This window comes from Benincasa hispida, chromosome 8 (genome assembly GCF_009727055.1).
Source record: "Benincasa hispida cultivar B227 chromosome 8, ASM972705v1, whole genome shotgun sequence".
Lineage (NCBI taxonomy): Eukaryota > Viridiplantae > Streptophyta > Magnoliopsida > Cucurbitales > Cucurbitaceae > Benincasa > Benincasa hispida.
The window spans coordinates 24,709,437-24,734,064 of NC_052356.1; the positions used below are offsets into that span (position 1 = coordinate 24,709,437).

Consider the following 24,628-nt stretch of genomic DNA (forward strand, 5'->3'; position numbering starts at 1 on the left):
TAGCATTGTAGATCAAAGATAGCTTAAAGATCATCCCCAGTAATAATCATATCATCGACATACAGGAGAAGAAGAACAATACCATGAGTTTTCTGCCGCATAAATAGTGTCGTGTCATGAGAACTAGATGTATATCCAAGTTGAATGATAGTGGAACTAAAAGTTGCAAACCAAGCTCGAGGGCTTGCTTCAAACCATACAATGCTCGTGGAGGAGGCATACTTTCTGGGATGGACAAAAGACACCTGGGGGTGGTTGTATGTATACTTCCTCAGATAAGACCCCATTAAGGAAAGCGTTCTTGACATTCATTTGAAAAAGTGGCCACTATTGAGTTGCAGCAACTTCTAAGAGACACCGAACAGATGTCATTCATGCCACAGGTGCGAAGGTCTCTTCCTGATCGATCCCATACTCTTGAGAATATCCTTTTGCTACCAACCAAGCTTCATAACGCTCAACATAACCATCAGAGTGAGTCTTGATCTTGTAGACTCACTTGCAACCAATGGGTTTCTTTCTGGGGAGTAAGTGTGAAGGAACTCTAACGAGAGAGAACCTTGAGCAGAAGCGGATTGACCAAATTCCATTTTTATTGAATATAAATTTTACAGTAAATAATAAACAAGATATACATTTAATTCTAAATTACAGCATGCTTTAGAAAGGATTTCAAGAAACCTCACCTTTGAAGATCTTTCTTCACGTTTTCCCTCGAATAGTTCATGAACAACTTGAAGACTTTCTTCAAGATTAACCTCGAACAAAACTGAACACTACCATGAATGTTACTTTGGTATTCTCAGGGTGAGAACCCAGGAGTGGTGGGCTCTGGCTATTTTGGATTTTTTAGGGAAAACTTAATGTATTTTAGGAAGGTTAGAGAACTCTCTCAAAGACTTAAAACCACAAAACTCTTCTATTGTTTACACTATCTCTTTTCTCAATCGATTAACCAACCTTGAAGAAGAAGAAAATATTTTTCTTTTATTCTCCTTGCCAAAAATAACCACCACCCACTGAGAAAAGAAGGGGAAGGGAGTTGTAACTCCCTTCCTTATTATTAAGATAATAATAATATAAATATAAATCTGATAACTAACTTATCATATTATATATATATATATTAAATTATATGTTATATCAAATATAACATATAACCTATAGTTTTAATATTGTATCATATACAATATCAACTATAGTTTCTTTTCTCTTTTATATGACATTTAATATAAATCTTGTTTATATTAAATTTAACAACTATGAATCCAATTCATAGAAACTATATTTGAATCTCGTTCAAATATTTATTTCCTCTCATTAAACTATAATGTATCAAATACAATATGACAATTATATCACATATAATTGAAACAACTTAATTATATCATATATAATTAATCCCTCTATTAATTTGAACAATTCAAATTAATCCAAAAACTGATTCTCAATTAATCTTATTGAGCTACCAAGGAGACCTCATGGACTTGTAGCTTGAAGCTCCAACAGTACATGAATAATTAATTAAACTCTTTAATTACATTATTCACCATCCGTTAACTGTCGGGCACTTCACTAAAAATCGGCAGCAACACTCTTCGCACTACAGATATGTTTTTGTGTCCATTGGATATAATAAATCAATAGTATGATGACCCTTCACAAATTACTCGTAAGTACAGCTAGGCTAAATTACCGTTTTGCCCGTGTAGTTACATCTACATCCTTAAGTACCACTGATCCCTCTAATGAATAATAGATCATAGTTCAACTATGACTAAACCCCTCTCGGGCCAGGAGAGGGTGTGGCGCCACATTGTTTATCACCTAGAATCAGCCCTTAAGGGAGCAATTTATCCACTTATCCCTGCCTCGAGGAAGAAGTGTATTCCATCTTGTATAGTTGTGTTCCCAACTCCCCAATCAGACGAATCCCCAAAATGGTAGGCTTGTTGAGTCGGCGATCTAGCCACTCTCACCCATAGAAATCAAAGGACCGCCCTCATAAGCAGGAGTTCACAACTCACTCAGGATTCAGGCCATGTTATCTATGGTCATTCTAGTGAAATGTAAGTCTCTATTATGAATAGAGTTATATAATGAAACTAAAAATTTCATGGTCTGGTCTTATATAAACTCCTTTGTATAGAATATCCCCGCTCGCATGTATATACATGAATGATCAAAATCAGATCATTTGTAGTACTTTACTACAATTGTAACACCTACAAAGTGGGTCATATTCGTAGTGTCACCAGGATAAGGTACCCAACCTTATCCATCTACTACAGACCATCAGGTTATCACTTAAACATGATCCACCCGTATGTCTCTATATACATGTTTAAGTTACAAAGATAACCTTGGAGGTTAGTTTATTGGTTTGTGGTTAATGCAACTAAAATATCATATATTCTATAGACAATGAATAAAATATCATATATTTTGTTAAATACATAATGAGTTTGTTCAATAATATTTACAAACTATGAGACTCTACGAGATTTAGAGCATCAACCCCAACAATCTTTCATTTGACCTAAATCTAGTGGGGTGTACAATATAATCAAAATACAAAGTACACAAATAATAAACTAGGGCATAACATGCACAGTCGCCCAGTACAAATCCTCCACTTGCCCTAGTCCAGATGAGCCTATCCCATAGACCCATACTCTATAGGTGACCTTCAAACACTGTAGCCATGAGGGCCTTTGTAAATAGATCAGCAACGTTATGCTCTGAAGCTATCTGCATGACAATCACGTTCTCTCAATGCACAATCTCTCAGATGAAATAATACTTCCGCTCTATATGCTTGTCACGCTTGTGACTCCTAGGCTCTCGGGAATTAGCCACAACACCACTATTATCACAATAAAATGTGATGGGCTTTGACATATCTGGAACAACTTTTAGATAAGTCAAGAATTTCCTAAGTTAAATGGCTTCCTTAGTAGCTTCACAAGCCACTACATACTCAGCCTCCATGGTGGAGTCAGCGATGCACCCTTGCTTGGTGTTTCACCATACTACTGTCTCCCCCCCCCCCCTCGTTAAGAGTGAACACCGATCCTGATGTGGATTTCCTATAATCATTATCAATTTTGAAAATTAGAATCTGTGCATCCCATAAAAAATCAAATCCTTAGAACCATACATGAGCATGTAATCCCTCTTCTCCGTAGATACTTGAAGATGTTTTTAACGGCTATCCAATGATCTAATCCTAGATTAGATTGATATCTACTGACTATCCCCACTGCATAGCAGATGTCAGGTTTAGTACGTAACATCACATACATCAAGCTGCCTACAGCAAATGCAGAGGGGATCCGTCTCATCTCCTTAACCTACTAAGGTGTCTTAGGACACTGTTTCTTAGACAATGTAACCCCGGGCCTTAAAGGCAATAAGCCCCTCTTGGAGTTCTAGATCGAATATATGACAAGCATCTTGTCAATATAAGATGCCTGAGATAGTGCTAGCATTTTGTTCTTTCAATCTCTAAAGATCTGAATACCCAGAACAAACTAAGCCTTTCCCAAATCTTTCATTTGGAATTGAATCGCTAGCCAGTTCTTAACTATAGTCAGTAAACCTACATTATTCCCAATGAGTAGGATACCATCTACATATAACACTAGAAAAACTATTGAACTGTTGATGATATTCTTGTATACACAAGGCTCATCAATTTTTGACCAAAGCCATAAGATTTGATCGCAGTATCAAACCTTGTTTTCCAAGATCGAGAAGCTTGTTTCAGTCCATAAATGTACTGACTAAGCTTGCAAACCTTTTGCTTTTGACCTTGGGTTATGAATCCTTCGGGCTACACCATGTAAATGGTCTACTCAAGATTGCCATTCAGAAGACCAGTCTTGATATCCATTTCCAAATTTCATAATCATAATATGAGCCAATGGATAAGAGGATCTAGATAGACTTAAGCATGGCAACAAGCGAGAATTCTCCTCATAGTCAACTCCCTATACTTGGGTATAACCCTTTGCCACTAGTCTAGCCTTGAAGGTTTGCACTTTCTCATCAGCACCCCATTTTCTCTTGTAGATCCATTTACAACCTATAGGTTTAACCCCATCAAGTTGATCTATAAGATCCCATATGGAATTGAAGTACATAGACTCCATTTCGAGATCCATCGCTTTGACCATTCATCTCTGTCAACATCCTTCATTTCCTTCTTGTAAGACAATGGATCTTCAACTTCGCCATTAGCTACTATAGCCAGGATTTCAGTTAAACTCATATAGCAAATAGGTGGGTTCGCAACCCTCTCATTACGTCGAGGTTCCCTCAACACATGAGGTGGATTTGACCTACTAGACGAACATACTTCAATAACTCTTGTTGAGGTACTAACTTCTTCAACAACTCTTATTGAAGATTTAGTAGTCTCTTTGGAAATCTCATTCAACACAATCTTACTTCTGGGCCTGTGCTCCTTTATGTGGTCTTATTAAAAAAAAACTAGCATTTGTCGATACAAATACTTTGTTTTCTTTAGGATCAAAGAAGTAACCACCTCTCGTTCCTTTGAGGTAGCCTACAAATAGGCACAATCTTGAACGTGGTTCCAATTTCTTAGGATTAGCTTCAAGCACATGTGCTGGGCAACCCCAGATTCTGAAATGACGTAAACTAGCTTTACGACCATTCCATAACTCCAAAGGTGTTCTTCTTAGAAAGAACGCAGTTCAGGATGTACGTTGCAGTCTCTACTGCATAATCCCAAAACGAGTCAAGTAAGGAAGTGTAACTCATCATAGACCGAACTATGTCCAATAGGGTTCGATTTCTCCTTTCTGATACATCATTTTGTTGAGGTGTACCAGGTGCTGAGAGTTGGGATACAATTCCATGATCTATTATATAGTTATGGAATGTTAAATCCACAAACTCTCCACCTCTATCAGATCGAAATGTTTTATTCGTTCTATTTAATGCATTTTCAACTTCAGTCTTGAATTCTTTGAACTTTTCAAAAGATTCAGACTTATGTTGCATTAAATAAACGTACCTATATCTTGAATAATCATCAGTAAAAGTGATGAAATATTAATAACTTCCTCTAGTGTTATGGAGGGCATTTGTTGCTAACGGTCTTAGCACATACAAATTATTTTCTAGTTTTGCAGAACAAATATCAACACCATTCTTAGTAATAAATACTTTATTGGCAAAAAAGTTGATATTATAAAATTGTTCTAACAAACACTTTATAGAAATTAAGTTCCTTTTTAAATCAGAAACTATAAATACATCTTTTAAAAATTAAAAAAAAAAATTGTAAAGTCAACCAGAGACCTCCTACTGCCACAGCTGAGATAAAGTGCTCGGTTCCAACTCGCATCATCATCTCACCAGTATCTAGTTGCCGCCAGAAACTAATTCCCTAAAATGAAGAACAAACGTTGTTAATGTCTCTAGAGTCAATAATCCAAGCAAAATTATCATTCTCCACTAAACAAGTTTCCAACACAAGCAAATCATATTTACCTTATTTGGCGTTCTTCTTTTCTGCCAAATATTTAGGGCAGTTCCTCTTCCAATGCCCATCTTGGTTGCAATGGAAACATTTTCCTTTGTTAGCATTGATAGGTTGTCTACCCCTTTGTATAGAAACTACTGGGTTAACCTTCCCCTTTCCACTATTCTTCTTCTTCCACCCTTCTTCCCCTTTCCACCCTTCTTCTTCTTCCATTTTATGGAACTTTTTGGAAGATGAAGCAACATTTGCATCACCCTTTTTATCCTTACTTTTCACTAAGCATAGGAAGGTTTGTAGCTCATTGAGTAGGGTGGTCAGGTTGTAGTCAATTTTGTTCAAAACAACATTGTTACGAAAATGCAAGAAACTTTCAGGGAAAGATTTCAGTATTATGCTAACCTGACTGACTTCATCGATGCTTGACTCATTCATCTCTGCCAGTTGAAGTGGATCATCATGTTGAGAACATGTTCTCGAATAGATGCCCCTTCTTGCATATGGGCATTGAAGATGTATTTCATAGCGTCATGTCTGAGCTGTGCAGACGGTTGTCTGAACATTCTCCTCAGGGACTCCATAATCTCACGTGATGTGAGCATGGGCTCATGCTTCTTGGCCAAGACTTCATTAAGGCTTGCCAAGATATACGCTCGGGATTTTTCATTTGTCCGTCTCCAACGCTCATATGCTTTCCAAACATTTCAAGGAGCATTGGTAGGTGGAATGGGAGGACGTTCCTTCATCAGGATAAATCGAAGATCATCGATGATCAGAATAGTATTGATTGTGTTTTCTCAACTAGCGTAGTTTTCTCCCATTAACTTATCGACGACTAGTAAACTTAAAATAGCGGTAGCCATTTTAATGAATTTGCTGAAAAAGAACAAACTATTTTAGTCTACCTGCATTAAAACACTTTAAGAAAATCAATCAATTTTTAGCAAAATAGTCTAGTGTAAGTGACATCTATTTTGCAATGATGTTTTAGTGAGGCAGGACAAAAGTCACCGTAGGGTATCAAGTACCCCTTCACTAAAATGAGACATTCTCAACCATTAGACAGAAATAACATCTTATTAATGTAACTAACTGTCACCCTTGTTCGGTCCAAAATTTGTTAACATCCTTAACAATTTTGTGTAAGTGTAACCCCTCATTTTAAGTTCTAAAGTTCTGCCCCAATAAGACAACCGTAAAAAAAACCGATTGAGACATGAAACTAAAACCACTCTATCCATTTTTGGAGATCAAATAAAGTGTCATACAATACAACCATCCTTTAGGGGGACACCCACGTGTCATGAGGCGATGCATGAAACTTTATTTAACCTAATGAGAGAGACTGAGGGATGTGTTGTCATACGTCCCGCTCCCACTTACTATAAACACTCTTTCCATTCACCTTGATATTGGCCTACCCAAATACCACCCATAGAGGGACACCCATGGTGCCTCGAGGCCAATAGTAGATCTCACGGTGTGAACTTTTAGGGAGAAACGTGTAGAGGCTAAAATGAAGTATCATATACCCAATTTTCCTTCCACTGAGTATACTACCTAGGGTTAATTAACTTAGGAAAAATCTGGCTACTGATTTTATCTAAGTGTTTGTTTAACTTTCTTAAAAACAACTCTTTTCTTTTATGATTAAACAACTTTGATTGAAATCTCATTAAACTCTTTAATAGACTTTGATCAAACTTGCATGCATGTAACAAATCTATCTAATTCACCTTTTTAGGTAGGTTCCCAGATAAGGGTGCGACGTTTTCATCAACTTAAGTACCTCAGCCTAGCCAGAACCCGCCTTGATAAAAGGTCCCTTATAGATACATTTGTTACATATTTAATCTTTTATTAAAAATCAATTTAATCCTATTAAACCGATTAAAAGATTAGACTTAAATTTCTAATCTCATTAGAAGGTCTATCTCAATCATATTTTAAAACAATGTAAAAAAAAAATGATTATAGCCTAAAGTTTTGCATGAAACTCTTTATTATTGATTTTAATTCTAATTTCATTTAGTTATAAAAATTATAAGTAAATGGAACAATTAAAAACAACCATTGCATGCTTGACATACTTTAGTTAGTTATAACATTTATAAATTGACCTAAGGTAATGTCATGTTTCATGCAATATTCATTCATTACTAATATATAACAATTATATAACTAAGTAGCGAATCATGCTATAGCATACATTCCATACATTCATTCAACCATATATTGTTACAATTATAATATAAATGATGCATGGATATGCTATAATACATGCATACATATACTATAACATTTATACTATATGATGCATGAGCATGCTTTATGTAATTTAAATCATGCATATTCATATATTATAACACTTATAATATAAAATGATGCATGAACATAAATGCATAACCTATGGTTGGTTTTAAAACTATATGACATACATTATGACATATAATATGAAACATACATTGCATGTATATTTACTTTAACAATTGATGGACTGGGACAGGACCTCAAAAAGAAAAACAAAAAGCTATCTATTACATAAATTTGAGTCAAGCAGTTCAAAACAGGTGAATCGAGTCTTGAACCACTCAAACTAAACCGCCCTTCAATGAACCACCTTGCAGTTAATCGTGTAGCAAGCAATCGAACGATCTTGTAGTAAAGCCTGCACGATCGTGTAGCAAGCATCTGTGTGATCTTGTAGCAAAGTCTACATGATCTTGTAGCAAATGCTACATGATCGTGTAGCAAAAGCTACGAGATCGCATAGCAAGAGCTGCACAATCTTATAGCTATAGCTACACGATCTGGAATCTCTGCTTCGTCTTCTTCATTGAAACAATACTCTCAACTCTTCTTTGAAGCTTCCTGGGAACAACACGAGCGACTCAAACTTACAAATTACAGACTCGATTACAAGATTAATGCCCAAAAACGTAGGGACCTTTACAAACCAAAATTGCAAATTAAGAAAGCCTTAAAATAGAGAGTTCTATCCTGAAACATCCATCAACAAAGCCACATTCATAATATTCATCACATGAAACAAAATGCAGAAGATAAAACCCACCATTATTGTAAAACGATTCAATAAAACGAATAGAATTGGGAATCAGAAACCTACAACCTGACTCTGATACCAATTGAAGGAACTCTGACAGGAAAGAACCTTGAGAGGAAGCGGATCGACTAAATTCCATTTTCATTGAATATAAATTTTACAGTAAACAATAAATAATACATGCATTTAATTCTAAATTACAGCATGCTTTAGAAAGAATTTCAAGAAACCTCACCTTTGAAGACCTTTCTTCACGTTTTCCCTCGAACAGTTCATAAACAACTTAAAGAATTTCTTCAAGATTAATCTCGAACAAAACCAAACACTACCACGAATGTTACCTTAGTATTCTCAAGGTGAGAACCCAGGAGTGGTGGGCTCTGGCTATTTTGGATTTTTTGTGGAAAACTTAATGTTTTTTAGGAAGGCTAGTGAACTCTCTCAAATACTCAAAACCACAAAACTCTTCTGTCGTTTATACTATCTCTTTTCTCAATCGATTAACCAACCTTGAAGAAGAAGAAAACATTTTTCTTTTATTCTCCTTGCCAAAAATAACCATCATCCACTTATGTGGGTGGAGAGAAGAGAAAGGGAAGGGAGTTGTAACTCCCTTCCTTATTATTAAAATAATAATAATATAAATATAAATATGATAACTAACTTATTGTTGGATCTAGAAAGCAAACAGCGGAAGCAATATAGGATCATAAGCATTCTAATTCATTAATTTTGGCTTCAAACTACGCAGGCTTATAAACGAAAAACCGAATTTCAGCACTAACTTTTAAAGTACTTTTGATTCACGATCTTCAGTTACAATCTCCTTTTTCTTTGGATGTGAACCACCACAAGGTCTATCCTACTATTCTCTTGGTTCCTTGGATTGAGTTGTGGGACTCAAAATAAGCTTGAATCGAAGGGAATTGGAGAGGAGGTTACTGGTTTTACATAGTTTGAAGAACACTTCTTCAAACACAAATTCTCAACTTCAGCAACGATTGCTATCTCTTTTTCCACTCAAATTCCAGCTTTATATTGCATGACTTTCATGCAACTAATAGCCTTGCATAAATCACAGCTCATGCTTGAATAATTGAGCTGAAGAGAAATGGAATTATATGTGAGCTGCTACAATTTGAAAGTGAAAAAATCCCACTTTGGGATTTTTTCCATTTTAAAATTTCTTTTGAATTTCCTTCCTTTTTAATTTTTTATTTTTAAAATCAAAAGTTTTTTCAATTAAGAAATTAAAATTTTATTAATTTTACAAAATTAATTTAATAATTAATTTTCTAATAAAATCAATAGATTAATTAAACAATTTTATTAATTTTATTAATTTAATATCAAATATTAAATTAATTCGTCACCAATTCCATTACCATGAATCTTTATTTATGAATTTAATATTTAAATCATATTTAAATATTAAAAGATTCTCCAGTTCCGTTTAATTCCAAAATTAAACGTTTAATTATATCATATATAATTATTAATTTCCTTAATTCTAATTTGAATGTTTCAAATCAACTTATCATGGTAGTCTAAGACTAATCCATTTGTGAGCTAGTAGGGGGACCTAGTGGACCTACAGATCATAGGCTCCAATGATCCGAGATTAATTGGCTAAACTCTTTAGCCCAAATTAACCACCATTCGTTAACTACTGAGTCACTCCATCCCCTCACTGTAGATATATGGTGTCCACTCGATATAACCATGATTAGTAAGTTAACCCTTCATAGGTTATTCGTAATAATGGTTGGGTCAAAAAGTTATTTTACCCCTAGGATTATCTTTTGTTCCTTAAATCCCACTGATCTTCTAATGAATAATTGGTTTGTGATCCGATCATCAAAACGAGTCCCTCTCGGGCTAATGAGAGGGTGGGGCCCCTTGTTCAAGACCCGAAGTCAGCACTTAAGGGAACAACCTCTCTACTATCATTTCTAACATTTGTGGGTAGGTAAAGACGTCCTTACTGTAATTTCAAATGGGCTACATGAAAGAGATTTAAATAAGTAAAACACCTTTTGCCAAAGAACAAACGGTAAAGTAATGTGTGTGAATTGAATTTCACACATGCAATTTTGTCGTACGCTTGTGCACATTTTAATTTTGAAATTAAAAAAAAAAGATAATTATTTCAATGCAAACTAGTTTTTGAACGTGAGAGCCAACCCCTGAATCTCGGAGCACTGCTTTTCACAACCTTCCTCTGTTCTTCAAAGAAATCATCTTACTTGACCCCTATCTCCCTGAATCCCATTTACTCCCCTTCTTATCAGCCCCTATTCATCGAAGTCTTCGCCCATTTCAACTCTCTCCCTCCATCATCTTGCTACTATAGAAGAAGAAAGTTTTAATCAAAGAATGGAAAAATCTCAACCTTTCCACTAAAGAAGATCATTTCATCTTCAAAATTCATCCATTCAAGAATCGTTTAAAGAACTATCAGTTGGATTTACTGTCATAAATCTTGTGGATCTCGTAGTTTGTAATCTGTAAACATGAATTATTTATTTAATGAAATAAGATGTATTTTATTTGACATTTAGATTGCATTAATTCAATCTAATAAACTAAGATACAAGGTTATTTAATGTAACTATGAATGTTTACTAAGTCTCATGTATACTAGGTCTCCTTTGGAGAGTCTTTAGGATTTGGTTAATATGGTTAGGCTCTATTCTTAGGGTGTTAATATAATATGGATACCCCTGTACAGTTCCTTGTAAAGATATAATTTATATATCTCTCACATGGTATTAGAGCCTTACTAGTTGGTTTCTTCTTCCTCTTGTTCTCTGTCATCGCTGTCGTCCAATCATCGGCTGACCACCTAGAACCCTCTCCGACGTGAAGAAGAACCACCCAGATCCCTTATTCGAAGCCACTATGAAAAACTCGATTCTCGATCCCTACTATGAAAAACTCGATCCTCGATCCTGTAGCCTCTGTGAAAAACTCGATCCTCGATCCCCACTGTGCAGAACTCGACCCCTTGATCCCTAGTACAAAACTCAATCGAACTCAATCCCTGATTCCCAGTCTAGAACTCGATCCGGTCCAAAACTTGATCCTCGATCAAACTCAATCCCTGATTCTCGATCCAGAACTCGACTTCCGATCCCCGGTCTAGAACTTAATCCTTGATCAAACTCGATCCTTGATTCTTGGTCTAGAACTCGACCCTCGATTCCCAGTCTAGAACTCGATCCTCAATTGAACTCGATCCTTTATTCCTGGTCTAGAACTCGACCCTTAATCCCTTCCACCAAGCCACCAAGCATCCCTTGTTGTTCCTAGTTTTCTTCTCCTTCCAAGCTGCCAGGCCACATGGAAAAGGATCATGTATTTCATCCTATTAGTACTATTCTTGATGGGACAAATTACATTACTTGGGCCCATCAAATGAAGAGTTTCCTAATCAGACGTAAATTATGGCGATTTGTCACTGGTGATATTCCCCAGTCAGTCAAGATATCCATTGAGGAAGATACTAGATTTATTAAATAATTAGAGGATTGGGATAGGAAAAACCATCAAATCATTTGTTGTTAAAATCATTTTGAAATCCCAATGCCAACTTTATTATTATTTTTATTATTATTATTATTGCATTCCCATTTTTAATGGTTGTTTTCAAATATCATTCAGGCGTTCACTAGGTCAGTCGTCTGAATGCATTTATTCAATAAATATTCCCGAATGCGTCTCTTCAAGAGACGCATTCGGATAAAGACAAAAAAACCACCCCTTTTCCCTAAATAAGTTCAAAACTCGCCTTTTTACCTAATTAAAATAAAAAAAAAATTAAAACAAAAAAAACAACCCTACAAATCTAATTAACCCTAAAAAATGAACCAAAATAATTGCAAAATATAGCAAAATTTCAGAATCTATCAATGATAGATATTAATAGACTTTTGTTAATGTCTATCAATGACATTTATAGACACTGATAGAAGTCAGTATCTATCACTGATAGATTCTAAAATTTTACTATAGTTTAAAAATATTTTAAGCGGTTATATCATTTGAAATAATTATCTTTTTTAATTTCAAAATTAAAATGTGCACAAGGGTACGACAAACAGTAAGGACGTCTTTACCTACCCACAAATGTCAGAAATGATACGTAGTTCAAAATGTGGATTCCGCCTGATTTGATTAGAAAAACAATTTAAATACTACCCCATGCATTATTTAATCCGTCACTAAATGATTTATTGATTTATTATTTATTTATTTTGTAGACCCCACATAAAATCTTAAATACTACTAGACAAGTAATGAATGAAGATAGTATAGAAATACTATCACTAGAAATTTTCTCGATTTGATTTGGAGTTGTATACCTAAGGCAGTAATAGAAATCAATTATGAGTCTATCCTCTTTTATTGAGAAATACATTCTTGTAGCACTAATTACACTCTCATTTGGAAAAATAACAAAATACGGAATTGTTTTAAATTATAGCAAACAACCCTTTCCACGTGATCAAAGTTTTCTCCATAGTCCATAAATAGAGCGTAATTAAATATGATTGGTTATAGATTTGATAATAAAGAGAATCTCACTTTACAAAAAAATGGAGATTACTTGGTTTGAATCTTAAATTTTGACCAAATCTTTATTTTCAAATACGAACTTATTTAATTATTTCGTTTCATTCACATATTTTTGTGTATTTTAGATTTTATTTCTAATATCAAATAATCTCAATTTATCTAATTATTTTTCGTTCTTCCCTTCTTTTAAGGTATTTTTGCCTCTTCTAATTTAATATTTTATATTACTTTATCTTATTTGTTTTTTTTTTTTTTTCAATTTACAATAGTTTAAGCTCTTTCAATTCTTATTTTAGTCAAAATTTTGATATTTTTTAAACTAATTATTATATTTTTCTTGTTTTTTCAATCGATTTTAAATAAACATGTGTACCTTCTCGTTGTTTTTCCAATCGTCTCCAAGTAAGCATCCATAACTTTTGTGTTGTTTCGTTTGAACTTTTTTCATCTTGCTTTCAATCACCAAGATTTTTTTAATGGTTAGTGGGATGATACGTAGCTCAATTGAAAAAGAATTTATTTGAGAATGGAGGTGCTCAATTTAAGAAGAATTGATTTGAGAACGGAGGTTTAGGGGCTAATCAAGGATCTTAACTTCATATTCGATTTCCTTCTTCCCGACCTTATAAATGTCGTTGTCAATGCTAATACCTCCATGAATAGCCTTAGGTTTGAAATTTCATTCAAAATACGCATAACTCACAATTTTATTTAAAATTTGCAATGTCGCATTTTTGTGTTGTATAGTTGTACCTAAGTTTATTTATGATATCAATACTTTATATTTCTGAAATAAAAAATAAAAAATAAAAAAGAAATTTATGGAAAAGAATTACACTTGAGAGTTTCTTCATCTTTGTAGTTTGAATGAGGAATCTATGTTTGAATCCTGAAAAATTACTAATGAGTATTTTTATGGTCTCAATCGTCATATATGATCACATTTTAATTTGTTAGGAGGTTAGATCATATCTTACTTTCTTTTAATAAAATCTATTTTAAATGTAAATAATATCTAGGTTGTTATGATTTTAAAAATATGTATTCTTAGAATAAATTAATTGTAGATATTAGTTGGGGTATTTTGTAATATAACAATTAGTAGTTAATTAAATCCAAATTCGTTTTACTAATTTTTATAACCTAAAAACATCTTTGCTATTGTTACCATTTTTTATTACACCCAATCATGTAATCTAGTTCATTCCAAGATAGGTGATATTGATCTTATTATGATTATAAATTACTTGAGACTCAATCCATTTTTTTTTTCACTTCACACCATTTATTCATAAAAATTTCCTATACTACAATATATGAATAGTTTTTCATATTACCTCCATTTATTAAGTGTCATATCAACACCCTTTTAAAAATAGGGTGTGATTCAATGATATTAGTGTGAGGTCTATAAACATTTATGAAAGCAAAATTATAGTCTAAATAAGGGGCGTTTGGTATACTCCCATAGTACTAGACAAATTCCCCCATTTACCTTTACTCTCTCCTTTAATCTTTTATGATCTAGATGGGGTTTAGGGCTACCCTGAAAAATTTAAGATTGTTAGATAACTTCCTAACACTGAAAAATATTAGATTTTATACACATTTTTTTCTCTCCATCTATCCTAACACTTTCCATGAATTCTTCACTTTCTTCATTTTCAATCCCTATATTAAACTCCTCATTCTTCCTTCGGAATGAATCAAATCTCCCCAAGTAGGATTCGAACCTACGACCAATCGGTTAATAGCCGACCGCTCTACCACTGAGCTACTGAGGAACAACGATAAATTAGGTCTCAGAGAATTCAATTCCCGTTCTCAATCCATGACCAATATGAGCTCGTTCACTTTTTCATCCAAATTCCTCATCGACACAAACTACTAATTTAAATTTACAGATCAAATCACAAGAATTCGACCATGGTTTCCACAATCTAAACATTATCAACAACCCATCAAAATCTGTGAAGCTTTGGGCTTTAATTCTCGAATTTGTGTTCCAATTGGTCTGTTTGATTTCATCAATCAATTCCTCTTTCACTCTCCATCTCACTTTCGATTATGCTTGATCTAGCTCTCGCTCTCCATCTCGCATAACACAAAAGTCATTGATGACAGAAATAACTAAAAATGCTTAGAGGAAGAAGAGTTTTGTATGGAATATTTGGACTGTTGTGGCCACCAAAACAATACTCCCTAACAAAGAAACCTTTTTTTTTTCTTGCAACCATATGTATTGGGTACTTCCCACTTTGGTTTAAGATCTTAGAATGAGATTATTGTTAATCATTATATAGATTTTATATAATCAAATATTATACAATAATAATTATAATAATATTTGGGAAAGTTTGCTATTTTTGTTTAAAAGAATATATATCATGGATATTGTCTACTAGGCCTTTGAATTTTTAAAATTATAAATTGAATCTATAAACTTTACTATTTTAAAAAAAAATATATATCATCATATACTAAACACAAATGGAAAGTTTATAGCTTCATTAGACAAAAAAGAAAATTTAAATATTAATTTTATATCTAATAGATGAATACATTTTTAAAAATTTTGTCTTTTTATTTCTAAATTTTAAACTTGTCAAGGATTTATTAGGCATCAAATTATAAGTTCAAAAGCTCGTTAGAGAGAAATTGATAGTTTAGGAACTTGTTAGATAATTTTGAAAGTTTATGGATTAAATAGACAAAAACTCAAAGTTTATGGACTAAACATGTGATCTATTGAGTAACCATTTGATTTTTTTTTTTTTAAAAAAAAAAATAAACCTATAGACTCTACTTTTATCTCAAAATTTCTTCGTTTGTTATTTATTTTTTATCAATGGTTTTAAAAAATCAAACCAAATTTAGAAAAACTAAAAAAAATAACTTTTAAAAACTTGTTTTTATTTTTAGAATTTGACTAAAAATTCAAACATTGTACTTAAGAAAGATGTAAATTATTGTAAGAAACGATGAGAAAATATGCTTAACTTTGAAAACAAAAAATGAAATGGTTACTTCTTGACAAAAACATAGTCTTCCATAGTTCGCACTTAGTTGTGATCCGCTTACAAGTGAAGTATATTTTTTTATTTTTAACAATTGTGAGACGAAGGAATAGAATCTTTAACCTCAAATTTATTGTACAATTAAGCTACGTTTATTTTGACAAAAAAAAGTTATAGTGCAATTCTATTATGAATATGAAATAATATTTCAAGTGGGTAATTTTTTTTAATTTTTTAGTGCGTGGTACTTTGTTGAATTTTTTAAAAACTACGTAAATTATATAAATATTTAACATGAGAAACGCAACATTATTCGTTAAATGTCATATCATCATCTTTTTTTTTTTTTTTCTCTCAAAGGGTTATATTTATATCACCATGCCGTTTATTCAAAATTAATGATATTTTTTATACAAACTTGATTGAAAATATTAATATATTAAAGATAATTGGAAATTTTAAAATAGAGAAAATAAAATGGTACCATATACTACAAACTTGATTAGAAAGAATACTTTATAATAATAAGAAATGCTCAAAAAGAAAATATAAATTAATAAGAAATGTTGTATATTGGTTAAATTGTTAATTTGACCAATGGTTTGTAGTTTAATAGTATGAGGCTTTTTAGGGACCCAACATGAGATGGTATATCCCCGCATCCTATATCATCTCAGTGTTTGGAGGCCTATTATTCTATCTCACCGATTTTAATTGTTTGTAGACCCATTTTCAAACGTGTTTTGTATCTCACTGTTATTTTCCTTCCGTGTATTGTATATCATCTCAGTGCTTGAATATACTCGATCGTTCATACTCGATCAGAACTCTTCACATCTTATATCATCTCAGCACCCCAAACAGACTCATAAATTATCTTTTAATCATTCTCCATCACTCAAAGATCCACCCAATTTCTCTCATTTTCCACCGATGTTAATGCAATCCAACTAAATAGAAAACAATTCATTACAAATGGGAACATTAGACCCAAACTATAAGACAAAATTATAATTTAAATTTAAAATTCAAATTTAATGACATCATCTTTTCAAGTTCATTTTGTATTAAAGGTGGATAATTTTGAATGATCGGAATAACATAATAATCATTTTGTCACTCATGCAAAACTTTGTTGAGGGAATTTATATGTAGAGTATCGATCATCTTTGATTGTCTTTGAAAGATACGATAGGTTGTCTCGTCCTAGACAATTTGATGTTGGACGATTGTGTCAATTTATTGGTTAATGGATTTGATCACGAGAGGTTAAATTCCATGGATTTTGGGGCACTCTTGTCATCACCTTAGGGGAAGTTGTTGGCGGACGGTCAACGGTCCACAGTTTTGAGCCCTCCTTCCTCAAAAAAAAATAAAAAAAAAGGAAAAAGAAAAGGAAAATTGTGAAGAATAAAAAAGAAAAAGGAAAGAAGTCATGTTGGATCGGGTTTATTGTATTAAGTATGATGAGCCGGCCCAAACATGAACGACCCGAGCCCATTTTCACTGAGGGGATACAAAAGGAATTATGAAAAAAGAGAGAGGGTAATAACGTAATTACGTACTTCCATTTAACCTTTTTACTCCCATTTACTTGCCCAATTTCACCCACCNAGCCGACCGCTCTACCACTGAGCTACTGAGGAACAACGATAAATTAGGTCTCAGAGAATTCAATTCCCGTTCTCAATCCATGACCAATATGAGCTCGTTCACTTTTTCATCCAAATTCCTCATCGACACAAACTACTAATTTAAATTTACAGATCAAATCACAAGAATTCGACCATGGTTTCCACAATCTAAACATTATCAACAACCCATCAAAATCTGTGAAGCTTTGGGCTTTAATTCTCGAATTTGTGTTCCAATTGGTCTGTTTGATTTCATCAATCAATTCCTCTTTCACTCTCCATCTCACTTTCGATTATGCTTGATCTAGCTCTCGCTCTCCATCTCGCATAACACAAAAGTCATTGATGACAGAAATAACTAAAAATGCTTAGAGGAAGAAGAGTTTTGTATGGAATATTTGGACTGTTGTGGCCACCAAAACAATACTCCCTAACAAAGAAACCTTTTTTTTTTCTTGCAACCATATGTATTGGGTACTTCCCACTTTGGTTTAAGATCTTAGAATGAGATTATTGTTAATCATTATATAGATTTTATATAATCAAATATTATACAATAATAATTATAATAATATTTGGGAAAGTTTGCTATTTTTGTTTAAAAGAATATATATCATGGATATTGTCTACTAGGCCTTTGAATTTTTAAAATTATAAATTGAATCTATAAACTTTACTATTTTAAAAAAAAATATATATCATCATATACTAAACACAAATGGAAAGTTTATAGCTTCATTAGACAAAAAAGAAAATTTAAATATTAATTTTATATCTAATAGATGAATACATTTTTAAAAATTTTGTCTTTTTATTTCTAAATTTTAAACTTGTCAAGGATTTATTAGGCATCAAATTATAAGTTCAAAAGCTCGTTAGAGAGAAATTGATAGTTTAGGAACTTGTTAGATAATTTTGAAAGTTTATGGATTAAATAGACAAAAACTCAAAGTTTATGGACTAAACATGTGATCTATTGAGTAACCATTTGATTTTTTTTTTTTTAAAAAAAAAAATAAACCTATAGACTCTACTTTTATCTCAAAATTTCTTCGTTTGTTATTTATTTTTTATCAATGGTTTTAAAAAATCAAACCAAATTTAGAAAAACTAAAAAAAATAACTTTTAAAAACTTGTTTTTATTTTTAGAATTTGACTAAAAATTCAAACATTGTACTTAAGAAAGATGTAAATTATTGTAAGAAACGATGAGAAAATATGCTTAACTTTGAAAACAAAAAATGAAATGGTTACTTCTTGACAAAAACATAGTCTTCCATAGTTCGCACTTAGTTGTGATCCGCTTACAAGTGAAGTATATTTTTTTATTTTTAACAATTGTGAGACGAAGGAATAGAATCTTTAACCTCAAATTTATTGTACAATTAAGCTACGTTTATTTTGACAAAAAAAAGTTATAGTGCAATTCTATTATGAATATGAAATAATATTTCAAGTGGGTAATTTTTTTTAATTTTTTAGTGCGTGGTACTTTGTTGAATTTTTTAAAAACTACGTAAATTATATAAATATTTAACATGAGAAACGCAACATTATTCGTTAAATGTCATATCATCATCTTTTTTTTTTTTTTTCTCTCAAAGGGTTATATTTATATCACCATGCCGTTTATTCAAAATTAATGATATTTTTTATACAAACTTGATTGAAAATATTAATATATTAAAGATAATTGGAAATTTTAAAATAGAGAAAATAAAATGGTACCATATACTACAAACTTGATTAGAAAGAATACTTTATAATAATAAGAAATGCTCAAAAAGAAAATATAAATTAATAAGAAATGTTGTATATTGGTTAAATTGTTAATTTGACCAATGGTTTGTAGTTTAATAGTATGAGGCTTTTTAGGGACCCAACATGAGATGGTATATCCCCGCATCCTATATCATCTCAGTGTTTGGAGGCCTATTATTCTATCTCACCGATTTTAATTGTTTGTAGACCCATTTTCAAACGTGTTTTGTATCTCACTGTTATTTTCCTTCCGTGTATTGTATATCATCTCAGTGCTTGAATATACTCGATCGTTCATACTCGATCAGAACTCTTCACATCTTATATCATCTCAGCACCCCAAACAGACTCATAAATTATCTTTTAATCATTCTCCATCACTCAAAGATCCACCCAATTTCTCTCATTTTCCACCGATGTTAATGCAATCCAACTAAATAGAAAACAATTCATTACAAATGGGAACATTAGACCCAAACTATAAGACAAAATTATAATTTAAATTTAAAATTCAAATTTAATGACATCATCTTTTCAAGTTCATTTTGTATTAAAGGTGGATAATTTTGAATGATCGGAATAACATAATAATCATTTTGTCACTCATGCAAAACTTTGTTGAGGGAATTTATATGTAGAGTATCGATCATCTTTGATTGTCTTTGAAAGATACGATAGGTTGTCTCGTCCTAGACAATTTGATGTTGGACGATTGTGTCAATTTATTGGTTAATGGATTTGATCACGAGAGGTTAAATTCCATGGATTTTGGGGCACTCTTGTCATCACCTTAGGGGAAGTTGTTGGCGGACGGTCAACGGTCCACAGTTTTGAGCCCTCCTTCCGGCGACCACCGGATACCGACCTCCGACAACTTCCCACAGGACGTTGCTCCATTTCCCGATCCGACGGACCTCATCTACTCTGCTCCGTCCGCCGTATTTCCCTCTGCCGACATCATCACTCACCTCTCGAACCCTCCACCGCCGCCGCAGAAGCTTCGTCCCATCCGCTGCAACGGTAGGTCCCCGGCGGGTTCTCAGGCTGAAAACATCTTCGATGGAGCCCTAAGGAGTTTCCAATGCGTTTCGTCGTCGCCTGAGGGTGGATTTTCTAGCGATCAGCTCTGTGTGGCTAATATTGACCCTTGCCAGTACTTCAACTCCTCGGCGAAAGATGATAAGCCCGAAGTCAAGGATAATGGCGGCTTCGACGATATCATCGGAAACAATTACTTTTCGGAGGAAGAGACGAAGAACGGCGGATCCGGCGCTGCTATCCCTGCGGAGAATTTGAGCCGGAGCCGTGAAGGACCTCAATTGGATGACGATTCGTGGTGAGTTTCAACTCTGAACTGAATATTGCCTCATGAATTGGGGGTTTTTGTTTTTCAATTGAACTATTGAAGTTTATTCAATTTAATTATTCATATATTATATATATTTTTAAAGTTGTTGGGTGCCTGAAATTTGCTTAGAAAATGTCAATTATTTTATGATGGTAAACTCTGAATTCTTATGGAAAAGTGGGAAGATTAAAGAAAAGCTTCCCTGAAAAGTGATCCTTATAATATGTGAAAAAATAAATTGTTCTTTCCTTATGGTGACTTCCTTGGCCTCCCCTCATTCAAAGCCTGCAAGATTTTCTCTTAATTCTAAGAAAAGAAAAAACAGAAAAAAATATATATGTTATTAATTATTTCACCAGATTGTTCAAGTATTACTTTCTTCTTAAAATAGAATAGAGAAGTTAAAGATTGATCGTGTATAACTTTCACCGTTTAAGGTTAGAAGAATTGGAAATTCTTATAGGAGGAACGTTTTCTTTTTCTTTTATCATTATTAAGTGAAATGAAAAGAAAAAGATGCAAACAGAAGATTTCCAAAAAAGTCCCCAATAGCATTAATAAGAACAAGAAGTAATTTCACAGAACCCCTTTTAGAGAGTGCATAAATTTGATGTAAGAAAATGACAAGGTCGACATAGTCATAAAAGATTCTTCTTTTTCTCTCCTTTTTTAAAGTTCCTACCACCAGCAATCATCATATTGTCCCAGAAAATACTAGCTCTCCTTTTGAAGGAAAGAGATCGTTCGAAACGGATTGGTATAAAGGAGTTCAGGACTACTTAATTCTTGTTTGATTAATATGGTAATGAGATGTCTCTTTAAATAGATAATGGGGGCAATCAAAAGACATGGAACTAAGATGAGAGTTGGAAAGAAGAGGTGAGGAGCGGAAGAAACATTATACATTAACCTCCTTTGTATTGTATAATCTGGAAGTGCAAGAACCTGTTTTTCATTTCAAAACTGATAGGCTTTTGATTCTTGGAAGCTGAAATCTTATGAATTATTTTTGGTCCTGGTCAAATGAAGCATTTTCTGAAACAGGTAGTTTGGTTAGTCATTGTTTTTCTTTTTGTTGTGGTCACTTGCTGATACTGTGGCAATGGGTTTAGGATTAGAGTGAATTGAATAGAAAGTTCTTGTTCTGATATTAGGATTTCTTGTCATTTCAGTTATTTGAGACTTGCGGTAAGGCATTGGAAGTCATTCCATTTTTAGGGACTGGCTGTTGCTTTTGTATTAAATTTTCATTGTTAATGAAGAAGTTACAAAATTCATAAGAAACAATTCGTTTTAGACCACCCCCCCCCCCCCCCAAACCACACGCACGCGAAAAAGGAAAAAAAAAAGTAGATAAAGCAATCCAAACCCCCTTCTACATCATCAATCTCTCCTCTTCTTGATGAAACAATCCAAACTACTTGCTTCCTCTTGAAATTTACTTCATTTTCCTCCTGCAACTAGAATATGGTGTTGATGTATGCCTGATTGGTTTGAGTATTCAATAAATCTGCTTTGAATTTGTCATTTGATCATTGATATTTACCCCTTTTAAACTCAGAAGCTTGACTAAACATTCCAGGCCTTCTTTCAAGTTCCACCATCAACTCCACTTTTTTGTTTTCCAAATTATTAGCTCCCTTGCAAGGCTGAAAGTATCCTGCTCTTTCCCAATACTCCTATCCTTAAAGTCTCTACGTAAAATCAGCAGATTCCTTCTCATGGCTGCTTGCTCTATAACTGAAAGCAAGCTGAGCGCAAGTTGTTCTATGGAATTCCTTACCTTTAAGTGTTTAGTATTTAATACATACACAGCAGCTTATGTTATAACGATTGAAGTTTTATCAGACCAAATAAGTAGAAAGCATGGCATGATACATGCATAGATACACAGTCTATATATAGTGCAATGATTAATGACAAATTACTTGATACTTGTTTCCAGCTCAACTTCAGATGGTGGAGATGGCGTTTTTAGCACCAGAAAACATTTAAGCCATAAGAGAAAGAGAACAAGAAGGTCACTTGAGCATTTTGTGGAAAATTTGGTAATGAAGATAATGGATAAACAGGAGGAGATGCATAGGCAGTTGATAGATATGATAGAAAAGAAGGAGAAAGAGAGAACAGTAAGAGAAGAAGCTTGGAAGCAGAGGGAGATTGAAAGAATGAGAAGGGATGAGGAGTTAAGAGCCCAAGAAACATCTCGCAGTTTAGCAATTATTTCCTTGATCCAAAATTTGCTGGGCCATGAAATTCAAATCTCCCGACCAGTTGAAAGCCATTGTACAGAAGACGATGGAGGTGAAAGCAGCATTCAGAAGGAGCTAAAAAGTGATCCAAGTGGTAGGAGATGGCCTCAGGCTGAAGTACAATCTTTGATATCACTTCGAACATCATTGGAACATAAATTCCGTGCTACAGGCTCGAAAGGATCGATATGGGAGGAGATATCAGTTGAGATGCAGAAGATGGGTTACAAGCGTTCGGCAAAGAAGTGCAAAGAAAAATGGGAAAATATGAACAAATACTTCAAAAGGACAATTGTAACTGGGAAAGCTAGTATTGCAAATGGTAAGACATGTCCATATTTTCAAGAATTAGATGTTCTTTATAGAAATGGAGTGGTAAATACTGGAGCTGTCTCTGATAGTACAAATACTGAAAATAATTACAAGGCTGAAAGAAGTACAGACCCTTTTCATGAAGAGGCCTTTGTAGAAGGTGAAAGAGACCGTATAAAACAGGAGGGGGACATGGTACAATTCTAAAGAGATTTAAGTACACTAAAGATCCCTTTTGTTGATTTTTGCAGCCCAGGTTTATGATAATGCAGATTCTTCATGTTTACTCTTGATCAATTCATAGTTGATTTCCTGATCGGCTCGCTTTTCGGAATTCAAACGCGTATGTGTTTCAGACATTTGCTGCACCCCTACAGTGACCAAAAGGAATGTCAAGTTTTCAGTTCGATATCAGCAGGAAATCATGGCAGTAGATTGAGGAAACACTCGAATCAAGTTTCTGACCTGATGATGCTTGAAATTCTTGTAAGTAAAATGGATGATAGTTGCAGACATCAACTTTCATATGAATTTGTTTAGATGTACTGCTTAATTTCTATGGTTATTGAATTAGTTAATTTGTAACGAGAAATATGTTGATATTCTCCTTCACTTTCTTTATTTGAGGTTATTTCTTGACATCAAATGATTTGATGTACGGCGTTATTCCTGTATTTGAATTGAATTTTGATATCAAAACTTCATTCATGTGAGATCAAATATACATAGATCAACTTTTTCTATTCAGTTTTGGGATCTTGGGATCTGAGCAGGTGTAGAGAGACGTTAAGTCTCTTAATTGAGAATCCATACATCTTTTATCAGTTCATGAACAACCATCTCTTGAACACAAGTTTTTAAACGATCTCCTTTCATGGCCTTATATTCCACCTGACAATAACGTCTCTTCATTGAAGAACTACGAATTTCCCTCTTTCAGTTGAGAGATTGTAACATTCCAGTTTTTCATAATGCTTTTTTTAGAGCTCTATGGAAAGCTACAATCAAAAAATTTTTCTTAAATTCTCTCTTCTTTGATCAAAAGAGAAAGAAAGGAGGTGAGAGTTTCTACAACATATTTCCTATATGATTTTTGTATTAGTCATATTAATTTATTAGTGGACAATACGAATATTTATTTGACGCACT

The 24,628-nt window shown here is 33.3% G+C and overlaps 1 protein-coding gene and 1 non-coding gene across 2 annotated transcripts; one reads left to right on the forward strand and one right to left on the reverse strand.

The window, feature by feature from the left end:
- Positions 1-116: 116 nt before the first annotated feature.
- LOC120083987 lies at positions 117-24,194 on the forward strand. The gene is made up of 4 exons (XM_039039891.1): positions 117-257; positions 20,362-20,903; positions 22,861-23,489; positions 23,731-24,194. The coding sequence occupies exons 1-4, from the start codon at positions 117-119 to the stop codon at positions 23,781-23,783; spliced, it is 1,365 nt and encodes a 454-aa protein (XP_038895819.1). The 3' UTR covers positions 23,784-24,194.
- TRNAN-AUU lies at positions 14,867-14,938 on the reverse strand. Its single transcript has one exon. It is a non-coding gene; the product is annotated as a tRNA-Asn (tRNA).
- Positions 24,195-24,628: the final 434 nt, after the last annotated feature.

Bases quoted from the DNA above. Each gene is read 5' to 3' on its own strand.
- LOC120083987 (XM_039039891.1), top strand. From the start codon at position 117: ATGAGAACTAGATGTATATCCAAGTTGAATGATAGTGGAACTAAAAGT. The intron at 258-20,361 runs GTATGTATACTT...TCATCACCTTAG, and splicing joins AAAGACACCTGGGGGTGGTT to GGGAAGTTGTTGGCGGACGG. The intron at 23,490-23,730 runs GTAAGACATGTC...TGATTTTTGCAG, and splicing joins GAAAGCTAGTATTGCAAATG to CCCAGGTTTATGATAATGCA.